General features: G+C 39.6%; 1 protein-coding gene across 2 annotated transcripts in view; it reads left to right on the top strand.

Annotated features, from left to right (window-relative positions):
• LOC118373971 (metalloreductase STEAP4-like) overlaps window positions 1–16,727 on the top strand; it is a 40,353-nt gene that overhangs the window by 13,550 nt on the left and 10,076 nt on the right. Inside the window, exons 2-6 of one of the 2 annotated variants that reach the window (XM_052489678.1) lie at window positions 4,452–4,547; window positions 4,631–4,854; window positions 5,028–5,135; window positions 5,436–5,506; window positions 5,614–5,701. In XM_052489678.1, coding sequence (XP_052345638.1) covers window positions 4,633–4,854; window positions 5,028–5,135; window positions 5,436–5,506; window positions 5,614–5,701 — 489 coding nt within the window. In that variant the 5' untranslated portion in view covers window positions 4,452–4,547; window positions 4,631–4,632. Of the gene's footprint in view, window positions 1–4,451; window positions 4,855–5,027; window positions 5,136–5,435; window positions 5,507–5,613; window positions 5,702–16,727 lie in introns of both variants that reach the window. The other variant, XM_052489677.1, reaches the window with a different exon arrangement.

Here is a 16,727-nt window from a genome sequence, read left to right as displayed (position 1 = left end):
GGCTGGCTGACGGCTCTGGCGGCTCCTGGCTGGCTGACGGCTCTGGGGGCTCCTGGCTGAATGACGGCTCTGGCGGCTCCTGGCTGACTGGCGGCTCAAACCAAGCTGCTTACCTATTGCAGATTCTTCCCAGCCTGGTGCAGATCTACAATTTTGTTTCTGGTGTCCTTTGACAGCTCTTTGGTCTTGGCCATAGTGGAGTTTAGAGTGTGACTGTTTGAGGTTGTGGACAGGTGTCTTTTATACTGATAACAAGTTCAAACAGGTGCCATTAGTACAGGTAACGAGTGGAGGACAGAGGAGCCTCTTAAAGAACAAGTTACAGGTCTGTGAGAGCCAGAAATCTTGCTTGTTTGTAGGTGACCAAATACAAATTTTCCACCATAATTTGCAAATTAATTAATTTAAAATCCTACAATGTTATTTTCTGGATTTTCTTTTCTCATTTTGTCTGTCATAGTTGAAGTGTACCTATGATGACAATTACAGGCCTCTCTCATCTTTTTAAGTGGGAGAACTTGCACAATTGGTGGCTGAATAAATATTTTGCCCCAGTGTATATACAGTATTAATGAAAACCATGATGTTAAATTCCCAGTTTAGGAATCATTTCTTGATTAAATAAATGATTTTTAAAGATATATTCAAGTTCTAGTTGTTTATTATGCTGATGTTTCCTCTTGTGTGACTGAGTCAATGTTCCTATGAGTAAGGAAACTGGTGAATAATAATACCTGTTTAGGTCAATAATGCCTGTCATGTTTGCATAATAAACCTGTTTCCTTTTTGTGTCATACAGTGGCTTGCGAAATTATTCACCCCTTGATATTTTTTTATTTTGTTGCCTTTACAACCTGAAAATAAAAGAGATTTTTTTTTTTGGGGGGGGAGGTTATATCATTTTATTTACACAACATGCCTACCACTTTGAAGATGCAAAATATTTTTTATTGTGAAACAAACAAGAAATAAGACAAATAAACTGAAAACTTGAGCTTGCATAACTATTCACCCCCCCAATGTCAATACTTTGTAGCCACCTTTTGCAGCAATTATAGCTGCAAGTCTCTTGGGATATGTCTCCATAAGCTTGACACATCTAGCCACTGGGATTGTTTCCCATTCTTCAAGACAAAACTGCTCCAGCTCCTTCAAGTTGGATGGATTCCGCTGGTGTACCGCAATCTTTAAGTCATACCACATATTCTCAATTGGATTGAGGTCTGGGTGTTGGCCTTTCCAAGACATTTAAATGTTTCCCCTTAAACCACTCAAGTGTTGCTTTAGCAGTATGCTTAGGGTCATTGGAAGGTGAACCTCCGTTCCAGTCTCAAATCTCTGGAAGACTGAAACAGGTTTCCCTCAAGAATTTCCCTGTATTTAGCGCCATCCATCATTCCTTCAATTCTGACCAGTTTCCCAGTCCCTGCCGATGGAAAAACATCCCTACAGCATGATGCTGCCACCACCATGCTTCACTGTAGGGATGATGTTCTCGGGGTGATGAGAGATGACAATTTTCCTTGATGGCCAAAAAGCTACATTTTAGTCTCATCTGACCAGTGTACCTTCTTCCATATGTTTGGGGAGTCTCCCACATGCCTTTTGGAGAGCTCATTGGTCTTCATGGTGCTGCTTGCTTGGTGATGCCCCTTGCTTAGTGCTGTTACAGACTCTGGGGCTTTTCAGAACAGGTGTATATATACACTCAGATCATGTGACACTTAGATTGCACACAGGTTGACTTTATTTAACTAATTATGTGACTTCTGAAGGTAATTGGTTGCACTATATCTTATTTAGGGGCTTCATAGCAAAGGGGGTGAATACATATGCACAAACCACCTTTCTGTTTTTTATTTCTTTAATAATTTATTGAAACAAGTTATTTTTTTCATTTCACTTCACCAATATGGACTATTTTGTGTATGTCCATTACATGAAATCCAAATTAAAATTCAATTTAAATTACAGGTTGTATTGCAACAAAATAGGAAAAACACCAAGAGGGATGAATACTTTTGCAAGGCGCTGTAACCGCTGATGATATAAATGAATGAGGAAACTAGTAGAAGATAAGTATTCAGCTCTCTCCCTCACACACACCAACAAGGCACTCTGACAACCCACAAGGTAAGATCATGTGTTTTACACATGTATTTTAAACCTGTTGCAATGCTAGTACTAGCACCTTGAATCTAACTAAAATGGTCTGCTTTTTAGCATACACGGCAAATGTTTTTCATCACAGCTATGATAAATTGTATACTAACGTTCTGCTCAGTAGCATAAAGGGCAGATGTTTTTCATATGCATTAAAAAAGTTAATTAATTAAGACAAAATAACCCTTTTTGAATTCTTTCCAGATGGAGAAATTCCTACTAGTACTTGAGGTGATTACAACATGCTGTGCTGTAACTCAAAGTAAGATAGTCACTGCGATAACTGCAATGAAATATGACAGTAAATAGTAGAGAGTAAAACTTATTCTGTTTTGACATGTTTAGCGGTTTTGGTTTTGCTCACTACTATTTAAACTTTTGCTACAGTGCACAATTAGCACCTGTTTATTTTCCGAATGAAATGTAAGCTGAAAAATGCACATAGTCTTTTCTGCTTGAAAATAAAGCATCCAACATTGAAAAGAACAAGAAAGCATTCCAACATGTTGTTGTTTCCTGTTTCAGGATCAGGATTCGTTCAGCGGGTGTTTCAACTAGCATTAGTCATTTGTTGGTCTGCTGACAAATGTCCACATTTGGGACTACGTGTTGTCTCCCTGTGAGATCCAGAGGTACACCAACCAGATGAACTTGACCAACTTGGACAACCATTAACACTCAAACAAATAATAATCAAGTGTCTATTATGCTATCTGGTAACTTTCCAGATAGTATACCATAAGAAACTGACAATGTAAATAAACGGTGTCGGTTGCGTAAATTAGCTGTCAGTGGTTCTTTCATGCTAGGATAAATATAACCTTGCTACGGATGTAAGAGCTGCTCTAAGGCGTGAAATTAAACATTATTGCAAAGGCAGGATGTAAGCCTGTGTGTTTCACAATGTTACTGCTGTTGTTACAACTTAATACCGTCCTGAAGATATGCACTGATATCTAATTTTGTAGATCAGCATTCATTCATGCACTATACACACACACACACACACACAAATCAGAACCAATGACAGCCACATCATATTTAGCTTCCATTGATTGGACTAAATTGTTTTTGGTATCTTTTAGTTGTCACTGTATTAGACTAAGCATAGTTGATTTGATGATGTTGATGTTGAAATGGTGCTGGAATAGCGGAGGAAGCTCCTGTTTTCTTTGGTTCTAAATCCATGATTGTTTAGTCATCTGAAAATGTCATTAACATTAACTTGCTTGACCATACTGTAGGTCACGTAACTGTTGTTACATGCAATATGCTTTGTGGACTTCACCGAACAGAGCTCGCTCTCCGGCTTTGTGATGAAAGAAATGTGTGGTTGAATTTATTCTGCCACTGTGTCTTCATATTGTCTCAGACATAGGCCTATATATCAAGGTCCCAAGGCATATGAACTAACAGGTTATAAAGCAAACAACGTAATTATCATAACATAGGTTGTAATATGGCAATTTTTTACTGGCTTCCCCGGTGATTTTACCGCTACTGGTTTACTGTAAACTAAGCCCAGTCTAAAGCTTGGGTTCACTAATTATTCTCTGCTCTGATCCACCTCAAGCATTTAGATTGCTCTTGCTGTGATGAAACCAGTGTTTAAAGAAACATTGGAACTCAAGGTCACCAACTGCTGTATTTGGGAAACACTGTTCATGGTGATGTGACACAATTCTTCTGGTATTTCACATTCTGTGATTTTTGGAGTTACAAGCTTATTGTTGCACACAATGGAATGTTGTCACATCTTAGAACAAAAGCTATCTGAGGTAAGGTACAATTACAACAAACCAAAGTGCATCAGCTGTTGTGTTATTGTCATCAACTGCAGACCTGTGCTTGTGTGAACCCAGAAAGACAACAGTGATCTGGCGTCGTTCCAGGTCTGGAATTCCACTATTATGTAACATCCCTGCTTCCCAGAAACCACTGGCCTGTCCTCAGAGACAACACAGAGTTAGTACCATGGGCTTTCCTGCCCACACACACACACACACACACACACACACAAACACACAAAAACCTTCCTCTAACAGAATTTCCACCTTGGCAGAGAGACTACTCCCTTTCCTCCTCCCTCCAGGAGCACGTCCAGACACAAATAGAGACTCAGTCAGTCGAGTCTGGATAACTCAGAGGAGCTGCTCCAACTCTGAAGACTATTGTTTTGGAACATGTAATGCAGAAAACATTTCATTGCAGGATTTCAACTACAGTAAGCTGTCCTAGCATTGATTGACAGTGCTCTGTCTGGACAGTACTGTAAACTCCATCTAGAGGTGTCTGCTGAAGAACTTAGCGAAGTGAAAAGAACGTTCATCCTGCGAGCTCCATTTATGTGAATGTACTTTTTCTGTGATTGAAACTTCAGGAAGGTATTTTAAACTCTTTGGTCTTTTTGACACTTTCTGTTGATTCTATCTACGACTCGAGGAGATCTTTGCCTGTCTCTGTTCAGGCATGACGGGTCAGGAGAGGAGTGAGGAGAAGAGTGAGTGTGTGTCCCTGTCTCCAATGATGGAGGCTGTCCCTGCCCCACCTGAGAGTGAGAGGGTGTGTGTGTTTGGGACGGGGGACATGGGGCGCTCTCTGGGCCTGCGTCTGCTGCAGGCGGGGTACGGTGTGGTGTTCGGCAGCCGACGGCCCCACAGCAGCAGCAGCCTCCTACCCCACGGAGCACAGGTACAAAATAAAGTAGATCTGGTTTTATGTGGTGATATGTTAAATGTGGATATGTGTTTTTACTTTGTTGAAAATGTATTTCAATACATACTTTTTTATGTTCGAGGGAGTATATGTTAATATACTGTATTTGTGTTTAAGTGTGTATCAATATGTTGATGATGTATATGCAGGTCCTGGGTCATGCTGCAGCTGCTCAGTCAGCCCATCTGATCTTCATCGCTGTCCAGAGAGAACACTACGACTTCCTGGTACCACTGGCCAATCAGCTGAAGGGAAAGGTAGCATATATGTTTTATTACTTCTGCTATATGTATGAATATCTGTTTTGTCAGCATGCAACTGTAAAGTTGTCCCAGCGTATTTAGCCAATATATTATATGTTCCAGTGTATTTCAAATCAAATGTTAATGGTCACATACACATGGTTAGCAGATGTTATTGCGAGTGCAGCGAAATGCTTGTGTATTTAGCAAATATATTGTACGTACCATTGCATTCAGCCAATAGAATGTATATTCCAGTGTTTTTGGCAAATATAAAGTATGAACCAGTGTATATGATGCCATGTTGAATTGCAGGTGTTGGTGGACCTCAGTAACAACCTGAGGAAGAATCAGTACCCAGAGGCCAACGCAGAGTACCTGCAAAGGTGAGAGCTATACAGTATAGGTTGTTATTATGTGTATGTTTTTTTGTTAATTATGGATGTTTTTCTATGTTGATATAATGTAAATGTGGTTATATGTACCTGAACAGTCTGGTTCCTGGAGCTGAGGTGGTTAAAGGCTTCAACACCCTGTCTGCCTGGAGTCTGCAGAATGGACCTTCAGATGCCAACAGACAGGTACACACCGAGGTTTAAACCATGCCCATGAAACCAATTGGCTACTAGATTCAACTCTATATACACTACATGACCAAATGTACGTGGTAGTATGTTGTCATGTCTCTGACTCTGATTAAATTATATGACATGCTATTTTATTTCATTGATTACCTAATGTTTAATTGATTACGTGATTGAATTAAACCATGCAACAATTAAACCATTAATATCCTGGGGTACAACAGAAGCATTCATTATGTAGAGCATTTATCTCCCGAATCCACTCTCTTAAAAATCTGAAGATCTTTTATATCAATAGCAGTCAATTATTAATAATCTCGATTGGTCTCCTTCTGATTGTTGTAAGTATTTGGTTGTCTGCACAAACCCTAGCTAATAAGTTCAGCAATACACAAATTGGCTTATTTTTTTATTATTTATTTACTAATGTCGTGTCTTTACTATCACTAACTGAAGACTGATCGTTTTTATCAAAGATTCTCTGTAATTAGTTACTACACGATCAACTGCTTAATCACGGAACTAATTAACTAGGAAGTCGGGGCACCAAGGAAAAATATTCAGATTAAAAAGTTATCATTTCCTAAAATAACTTTTCAGATATTTTATCTGATCAATTACTCTTTGAATTAATTATTTATTTACTTTACCTCACATTAGTCTCATTCCAAACATCGTAAATGGTTGGTTATCTGCACGAACCCAGTCTTCACTATGAGTCATCCATACATCAATTGTCTTAAATCATTTACTTATTACTAACTAAGTAATTCACAAAAATGCATGAACAAACAAACAAACAAGGTAAATGTAATCGGAGAATGTGCTCTAGTGGGCTAAACCGGCATGGCTTAGACAAAAGGGGAAGTGGGGGTTGACTAAGAAGTCACTCCAGAGTGATAATTATAACAATTGAAATGCTAATCCTTTACACATGAACACTCACTCATTCGGGAACAATTGCAATCAATATATATATTTACGCTCAGTCTTGATCGCTGGTGAAAAGTTTGTGTCTTTCGTAGAATTGTCCGTCTCTCTCCCTCTCTCTCTCTATCTTGGTTAGAGGGGATAGTTCAAAGTGACATTAGTTATAGAATGAATGTTTCGGCGGTTGCCGTTCTTCGCGTTCAATGATACCAAATTCCTAGCTGCAGATTAGTAATTAGCATCAAAGACTTGTTCTTATTCTGTTGGTATCGATAGTCTAAGAGTTTAACCACGTGGTATGGTTAAAAGATTCAGCTATGGTCTACAACCTTTGTCCTCCTAATGGAGAAAAACATGGTCTCTCATAATTGAGGTAAGCTTGGTCTGCTGATCGAAAACCCGAGTGGATTTTTTATTGGGAATGGCAGAAAAGGCTGTCCCAGGATGTCTGACCCTAACTGGGCTCAGGGGCTGTCCCCTGATTTAGTTCAAATCAAAAGGGAATTGTATTTTTCTTCATTAAACAGTCCAAAATCATATTACACAATTATACAAACAGTATCATACTCACTCATTCATCTTATACAACACTTAGATGTAAACCTCATATGAGGCTATTATATAAACAGCGTTAAGGTAATGTGGCCACACCGTCTCCCATGAGCTTTCCCAAGTTGTGACAAACGGACCAGTTCGTAGCTGGATTCTTCACCGATCATTTATACATTCTCCGGAACATGAAATTGGTTCGTACCTCAAGTTCTGTGAGGTGGAAGGATTTCCTTTGTCCTTCTATGAAAGTTTACTCTCTCTCTACTATGTGGCCATGTGGCAGGGTCTTCTCAGGAATTTACGACCTCTGACCACAGCAGCCTAGTTGAAGGAGGCAAGGGGGAGTAGAAAGTTTGCAGCCACCCACTTCCTTATGTCTGAAACACAGGCTTCTAGCAAGGGCGATTTTTGGGCTTCACCATGTTTCATTGAAATGTACAGCTGTGTGTCATCCGCATAGCAGTGGAAGTTAACATGGTTTCCGAATGACATCACCAAGAGGTAAAATATATAGTGAAAACAAAAGTGGTCCTAAAACAGAACCTTGAGGAACATTGAAATTTACAGTTGATTTGTCAGAGGACAAACCATTCACAGAGACAAACTGATATCTTTCCGACAGATAAGATCTCAACCAGACCAGAACTTGTCCGTGTAGACCAATTTGGGTTTCCAATCTCTCCAAAAGGATGTGGTGATCGATGGTATCAAAAGCAACTCGAGGACAGATGCAGAGCCTCGGTCTGATGCCATTAAAAGGTCATTTACCACCTTCACAAGTGCAGTCTCAGTGCTATGAGGGGGTCTAAAACCAGACTGAAGCATTTCTTATACATTGTTTGTCTTCAGGAAGGCAGTGAGTTGCTGCGCAACAGCCTTTTCTAAAATGTTTGAGAGGAATGGAAGATTCGATATAGGCCGATAGTTTTTTTATATTTTCTGGGTCAAGGTTTGGCTTTTTCAAGAGAGGCTTTATTACTGTCACCTTTAGTGAGTTTGGTACACATCCGGTGGATAGAGAGTAGTTTATTATGTTCAACATAGGAGGGCCAAGCACAGGAAGCAGCTCTTTCAGTAGTTTAGTTGGAATAGGGTCCAGTATGCAGCTTGAAGGTTTAGAGGCCATGATTATTTTCATTGTTGTGTCAAGAGAAATAATACTAAAACACTTGAGTGTCTCACTTGATCCTAGATCCTGGCAGAGTTGTGAAGACTCAGGACAACTGAGATTTGAAGGTATATGCAGATTTAAAGAGGAGTCCGTAATTTGCTTTCTAATATTTTCCTCAAAGAAGTTCATGAATTTATTACTGCTGAAGTGAAAGCCATCCTCACTTGGGGAATGCTGCTTTTTAGTTAGCTTTGCGACAGTATCAAAAATAAATGTCGGATTGTTCTTATTTTCTCAATTAAGTTGGAATAATAGGATTATCGAGCAGCAGTAAGGGCTTTCCAAGTTAGTCGGAAGACTTCCAGTTCGGTGTGGCGCCATTTCCGTTCCAATTTTCTGGAAGCTTGCTTCAGTGCTCGGGTATATTTCTGTATACCAGGGAGCTAGTTTCTTATGAGAAATGTTTTTAGTTTTTGGGGGTGCAACTGCATCTAGGGTATTGTGCAAGGTTAAATTGAGTTCCTCAGTTAGGTGGTTAACTGATTTTTGTCCTCTGATGTCCTTGGGTAGGCAGAGGGAGTCTGGAAGGGCATCAAGGAATCTTTGTTGTCTGTGAATTTATAGCACAACGTTTGGTTGGGGTCTGAGCAGATTATTTGTTGCAATTGCAAATGTAATAAAATGGTGGTCCGATAGTCCAGGATTATGAGGAAAAACATTAAGATCCACAACATTTATTCCATGGGACAAAACTCCGAAAGCCTTTTGGAGTGGGTCTGTGGACTTTTCCATGTGAATATTAAAGTCAACAAAAATTTGAATATTATCTGCTATGACTACAAGGTCCGATAGGAATTCAGGGAACTCAATGAGGAACGCTGTATATGGCCCAGGAGGCCTGTAAACAGTAGCTATAAAAAAGTGATTGAGTAGGCTGCATAGATTTCATGACTAGAAGCTCAAGATGAAAACTTCTTTTTTTTGTAAATTGAAATTTGCTATCGTAAATGTTAGCAACACCTTTGCGGGTTGCACGGGGATATGTTACTAGTGTAACCAGGAGGTGAGGCCTCATTTAACACAGTAAATTCATCATGTTTCAGTCAGGCCAATCACATCAAGATTATGATCAGTGATTAGTTAATTGACTATAATTGCCTTTGAAGTAAAGGATCTAACATTAAGTAGCCCTATTTTGAGATGTGAGTTATCATGATCTCTTTCAATAATGACAGGAATGGAGGTGGTCTTTATCCTAGTGAGATTGCTAAGGCAAACACAGCCATGTTTAGTTGTGCCCAACCCAGGTCGAGGCACAGACACGGTCTCAATGGGGATAGCTGAGCTGACTACACTGACTGTGCTAGTGGCAGACTCCACGAAGCTGGCAGGCTAGGCTAGGCTGGCTAACAGCCTGCTCCCTGGCCTGCACCCTATTTCATTGTGGAGCTAGAGGAGTTAGAGCCCTGTCTATGTTGGTAGATAAGATGAGAGCACCCCTCCAGCTAGGATGGAGTCCGTCACTCCTCAGCAGGCCAGGCTTGGTCCTGTTTGTGGGTGAGTCCCAGAAAGAGGGCCAATTATCTACAAATTCTATCTTTTGGGAGGGGAAGAAAACAGTTTTCAACCAGCGATTGAGTTGTGAGACTGCTGTAGAGCTCATCACTCCCCCTAACTGGGAGGGGGCCAGAAACAATTACTCGATGCCGACACATCTTTCTAGCTGATTTACACGCTGAAGCTATGTTGCGCTTGGTGACCTCTGACTGTTTCATCCTAACATCGTTAGTGCCGACGTAGATATCAATATCTCTATACTCTCTACACTCGCCAGTTTTAGCTTTAGCCAGCACCATCTTCAACCGTGTATGATCGCTGGATGATTCGTTTTAAGTCTAATACTGCGGGTAATGGAGTCGCCAATGACTAGGGTTTTCAATTTGTCAGAGCGAATGGTAGGAAGCTTCGGCGTCTCAGACCCCGTAACGGGAGGAGTAGAGACAAGAGAAGGCTCGGTCTCAGACTCCGACTCGCTGCTTAACCTGTTATGGCTGCAATCCCGATACCGGGATCGATATGACAACTACCAGTGAAAATAGAGGGCGCCAAAATTCAAACCACAGAAATCTCATAATTACAATTCCTAAAACATACATGTATCGTATATAATTTTAAATCTATTTTCGTTGTTAATCTCACAAAAGTGTCCGATTTCAAATAGACTTTTCAGCGAAAGCACTACAAACGATTATGTTAGGTCTCCACCAAACCACAAAAAGCACAGCCATTTTACAGCAAAATATAGCCTTCACAAAAAACAGAAATAAAGATTAAATGAATCACTAACTTTGAATTATCTTCATCAGATGACACTCATAGGACTTCATGTTACACAATACATGCATGTTTTGTTTGATAAAGTTCATATTTGTATTTTAAAAAATCAGAGTTTACATTGGCGTGTTAGATTCACTAGTTCCAAAAACATCAAGTGATTTTGCATAGCCACATCATTCAACAGAAATACTCATCATAAATGTAGATGATAATATACACATGGAATTATAGATATACCTCTCCTTGATGCAACCACTGTGTCAGATTTATTTTAAACTTTACGGAAAAAGAAATGCATGCATTAATCTGAGACGGCGCTCAATTTAAAAACACCACAGCCGCAAAGATGGCGTCAACATGAACAAGAAATTACATGAGAAATATTCCCTTACTTTTGATGATCTACATCAGAAAGCACTCCAGGAATCCCAGGTCCACAATAAATGTTTGTTTTGTTCGATAATGTCCGTTAATTATGTCCAAATACCTTTTTTTGCTTGAGCGTTTAGTATACATATCCAAACGCTAATTCTGGTCAGCATTATATCGGACAAAAACTTAAAAAAGTGATATTACCGGTCGAAGAAACATTTCAAACTAAGTACAGAATCAATCATTAGGATGTTTTTAACATATAGCTTCAATAAAGTTCCAACCGGAGTATTCTTTCTTGTCTTCATGAGCAATGGAACGCAAGTGACTACCATGAGGAAAAAGTGGGATCACAAAATGGCTGGGAAAACAGGTTGAAAGTTTCTGTCGGCTGAATGAGCGACACCGGCTGAGCATTCCTACAGCATTTCCCTCCAGAAACCATGAGAAAGTTGTCCGGCTGCGGGGACCGTGCGAGGGGATTTATACTAACATTACCATATGTACTTACTGGTGGCACAGACGCTGTTTCATCCGTTCCTACACTGAAATGACCCTTGCCTAACGATTGCGTCTGAAGCTGGGCTTGCAGCACAGCTATCATCGCCGTAAGGCGATCGTTCTCCTGTATATTATGAGTACAACGACTGCAATTAGAAGGCATCATGTTAATGTTACTACTTAGCTTCGGCTGTTGGAGGTCCTGACGAACCACGTCCAGATAAATCGCACGGAGTGAAAAAGTTGAATGAAAAAAAGTTGAGTAAGGGAAAAACCAAATATATAAACGGTAATTAAAGAGTAAAAAACGTAAAGTTGTCAGGTAGCAAAGTAAGGTTGGCAACAAAACGCACAGCAACGTGTAAACAAGTCTGCAAGTTGTACCCCCTGCCTCGCTATTGTTATTTTACTGCTGCTCTTTCATTATTTATTACTTTTATTTCGTACTTTTTTTGTTGTATTTTTCTTAAAGCTGCATTGGTGGTTAAGGTCTTGTAAGTAAGTATTTCACTGTAAGGCCTACTACACCTGTTGCATTCGGCGCATGTGACAAATAAAATGTAATTTGATTTCCAATATCTCGCAAAGAAGGGCACCTATTGGTTAGATGGGTAAAAAAAGCCAATATTGAATATCCCTTTGATCATGGTTAAGTTATTCATTACACTTTGTATGGTGTGTCAATACACACAGTCAATACAAAGATACAGGCGTCTGTACAGCTTTTAATGGCTATGATATGGGAAAATTGAGGATAGATGAACAACATTGTTGTTGAGTGAAAAGAAGGAAGCCTGTACAGAATAAAAAATATTCAAAAACGTGCATCCTGTTTGTATCAAGACACTAAAGTAATATGCAAAATGTGGCAAACCAATTAACTTTTTATCCTGAATAGAAAGTGTTATATTTTGGGGGCAAATCCAATGCAACACATTGCTGAGTACCACTCTCCCTATTTTTCAAGCATAGTGGTGGCTTCATCATGTTATGAATATGCTTGTAATCGTTAAGGACTGGAATGTTTTTCAGGATAAACAATTCATGGAATAGAGAGAAGCATAAGAAAAATCCTACAGGAAAACCTGGTTCAGTCTGCTTTCCACCAGCCACTGGTAGATGAATTCACCTTTTCAGCAGAACAATAACCTAAAACATAAGACCTAATCTACACTGGTGCTTTTCACCATGAAGACAGTGAATGTTCCTGAGTGGCTGAGTTATAGTTTTGACTTAAATCTGCTTGAAAATGTATGGCAAGACCTGAAAATGGTTGTCTAGCAATGATCAACAACCAATTTCACAGAGCATAATGTTCAAATTATGCACTATGCAGGTGTGGAAAGCTCTTAGAGACTTACCAAGAAAGTTTTGAAAGTACTTACTCAAGGGCGTGAATATATACAGTGGCTTGCGAAAGTATTCGCCCCCCTTGAACTTAGCGACCTTTCAAACATAACGATATAAAACTGTATTTTTTTGTGAAGAATCAACAACAAGTGGGACACAATCATGAAGTGGAACGACATTTATTGAATATTTCAAACTTTTTTAACAAATCAAAAACTGAAAAATTGGGCGTGCAAAATTATTCAGCCCCTTTACTTTCAGTGCAGCAAACTCTCTCCAGAAGTTCAGTGAGGATCTCTGAATGATCCAATGTTGACCTAAATGACTAATGATGATAAATACAATCCACCTGTGTGTAATCAATTCTCCGTATAAATGCACCTGCACTGTGATAGTCTCAGAGGTCCGTTAAAAGCGCAGCAAGCATCATGAAGAACAAGGAACACACCAGGCAGGTCCGAGATACTGTTGTGAAGAAGTTTATAGCCGGATTTGGATACAAAAATATTTCCCAAGCTTTAAACATCCCAAGGAGCACTGTGCAAGCGATAATATTGAAATGGAAGGAGTATCAGACCACTGCAAATCTACCAAGACCTGGCCGTCCCTCTAAACTTTCAGCTCATACAAGGTGAAGACTGATCAGAGATGCAGCCAAGAGGCCCATGATCACTCTGGATGAACTGCAGAGATCTACAGCTGAGGTGGGAGACTCTGTCCATAGGACAACAATCAGTCGTATATTGCACAAATCTGGCCTTTATGGAAGAGTGGCAAGGAGAAAGCCATTTCTTAAAGATATCCATAAAAAAGTGTTGTTTAAAGTTTGCCACAGGCCACCTGGGAGACCAAACATGTGGAAGAAGGTGCTCTGGTCAGATGAAACCAAAATTGCACTTTTTGGCAACAATGCAAAACGTTATGTTTGGTGTAAAAGCAACGAAGATAATCACCCTGAACACACCATCCCCACTGTCAAACATGGTGGTGGCAGCATCATGGTTTGGGCCTGCTTTTCTTCAGCAGGGACAGGGGAGATGGTTAAAATTGATGGGAAGATGGATGGAGCCAAATACAGGACCATTCTGGAAGAAAACCTGATGGAGTCTGCAAAAGACCTGAGACTGGGACGGAGATTTGTCTTCCAACAAGACAATGATCCAAAACATAAAGCAAAATCTACAATGGAATAGTTCAAAAATAAACATATCCAGGTGTTAGAATGGCCAAGTCAAAGTCCAGACCTGAATCCAATCGAGAATCTGTGGAAAGAACTGAAAACTGCTGTTCACAAATGCTCTCCATCCAACCTCACTGAGCTCGAGCTGTTTTGCAAGGAGGAATGGGAAAAAATGTCAGTCTCTCGATGTGCAAAACTGATAGAGACACCCCAAGCGACTTACAGCTGTAATCGCAGCAAAAGGTGGCGCTACAAAGTATTAACTTAAGGGTGCTGAATAATTTTGCACGCCCAATTTTTCAGTTTTTGATTTGTTAAAAAAGTTTGAAATATCCAATAAATGTCGTTCCACTTCATGATTGTGTCCCACTTGTTGTTGATTCTTCACAAAAAAATACAGTTTTATATCTTTATGTTTGAAGCCTGAAATGTGGCAAAAGGCCGCAAAGTTCAAGGGGACCGAATACTTTAGCAAGGCACTGTATATAAATTAGATATTTAGATATGCCATGGTTGCCCTTAGTTTTAGGATGTAATCCAGAGACAGGTGTCTTGTACGTCTTCTGCGTGTTCTCTTTTCGACTCCCTCAGCATATTTGCAATCAAACGGCAGAATTTTCTCCATCTCCTTAACTATCATAATTTAATTCCACCGGGCATGCCACTGATTTCAAAACTTGGTCCTCCAGAAAGTGGTGAACAACACTTTTGCAGTTTTACATGTACTACGTGATATCTTTTTTTTTAAAACACGTTAGAAAGGATTACCTACATAAACTGACCAGCTCATGTTATAGACAGTGCTACATGGCAACCAATCCGAATATTATATGGGCATGTCTAGCCCATCCATTATCTCAGCCAATCATGGCGAGCGGGAAGGTTCCCATCTTTTTTCCGTAGATAAATCAACTAGGCAATTCTATTCATATTTACAGATGGCATACAAATTTGTTATTAAGGCACATGAAAGTTCACATGTTCCAGAAGGTATTTCCTCTCCTGTAAAGTAGTGACGCGCGACACACGCCTAGTGTCCTGAAACGAGTCAAATATTTAAGAGTGGGTTTGAAGTATTTTTCTGCATATGCTTGTATTTTTCAATGGCAAATCCACAACTGGCATGCTCTGCCTTGATACGTGCTTTGTAGCAACATTTGAAATTGTGTTTTTTACATTGGATAAAAACAGAGACACAGAGCTACACAATGGTATATAATATGTAATGCATTTGAGGAACAATGGGTAAGTAATTCTGCTTTGAAAGTTAATACACTTGAAACCTAATTTTTGAGAAATTGGCCTTTGAAGGTTTTGGTACAGACTGGAGAGCTCTAGTTGAGGTTTGCCTAGTTAAGTATGCCATCTGTAAATACTAATACATTTTTAAAATGACCAGTCTAGTTGTTTTAGCCACTGAAAAAGTCAGCAACCTTTCCGCTAGCCATGATTGTCTGTGATAATGATTGGGATGGACTTGTCGAGAGATTAATTCGGATTGGACTGCCATATTGCACGCTTCTGTCTATTTGAGCTGGTTAGTATGTGTAGGTAATCCCATCTTTAAAAATATATATATTGCTTAGTAGAACTGCTCAAGTTCCTCTCTAACGTTAATCATCAGCTGTCAGAGCAGGCGATCACTGTACCACAGCCAATCTGTAAATAGCACACCCAACTACCTCATCCCCATGTTGTTTTTTATCTTCGTGCTCTTTTGCACCCCAGTATCTCTGCTTGCACAGCATCGGCACATCTATCACTCCAGTGTTAATGCTAAATTGTAATTATTTCACCTCTATGACCTGTTTATTTCCTTACCTCCCTACTGTTCTACATTTGCACACACTGTACATAGATTTTTTCTATTGTGTTATTGACTACGTTTGTTTATGTGTCACTTTTTTGTTGCAGTGCTTTGCTTTATATTGGCCAGTTCGCAGTTGTAAATGAGAACTTGTTCTCAACTGGCCTACCTGGTGAAAAGGTGAAACAAAAAAAAGAAGAAAATAAGTGTTGCTGTCCACTTTCTGGAGGACCGAGTTTGAAATCAGTTTAATTCAAGTATGATAGCTAAGGAGATGGAGAAAACACTTGTCTTCGAATTACATCTTTAGGCATCCGTTCAACCATGATCTATATGGGTAAGATAGTCTAGCCTTAACAAAATACTCCACTACACAAGTCTCCATTTCAATAGAATGTCACTGCGACAACTGTTGACGTAGCTGGTAAATTCGCTCTGGCTATCTACTCAGATCTTAGACCACGGGTAAGATAGTATAGCTAGCTACATTTTCAGAAATTACACGTTTCTAATTTATTTTCATTTCAAGTATACCGTTAGTTAGCTAACATTAGCGACCTGGCTCGCTAGCTAACGTTACATGTATGATCTTATTATTCGTATCTCAGAGCCATTTGCTTTGCTTGCTATAGCCCAATGTTAGCTAGCTAACATTGAACCTGGTTGGTTAGCTAGCTAGCTACATGTCTTCACAAAAGATTCCACTATGCAAGTGTCCATTTTATTAGAATGCTGTTGTTAGGACAGAATCCTCAGATCAACCCTTAAATACATTGGTGGAGCTAAAGCTTGAGAGGGTGTGAAAGATGCTGAATGGGTGTAGACAAAGAAGAGTCCTCCAGTATTTTATTTATTTATTTGTTAAGCCTATGGGTTCCCCTAC

This window comes from Oncorhynchus keta, chromosome 31 (genome assembly GCF_023373465.1).
Source record: "Oncorhynchus keta strain PuntledgeMale-10-30-2019 chromosome 31, Oket_V2, whole genome shotgun sequence".
Lineage (NCBI taxonomy): Eukaryota > Metazoa > Chordata > Actinopteri > Salmoniformes > Salmonidae > Oncorhynchus > Oncorhynchus keta.
The sequence above is the reverse complement of the archived record's forward strand: the minus strand, read 5'-3'. Positions and strand labels throughout refer to the sequence as shown.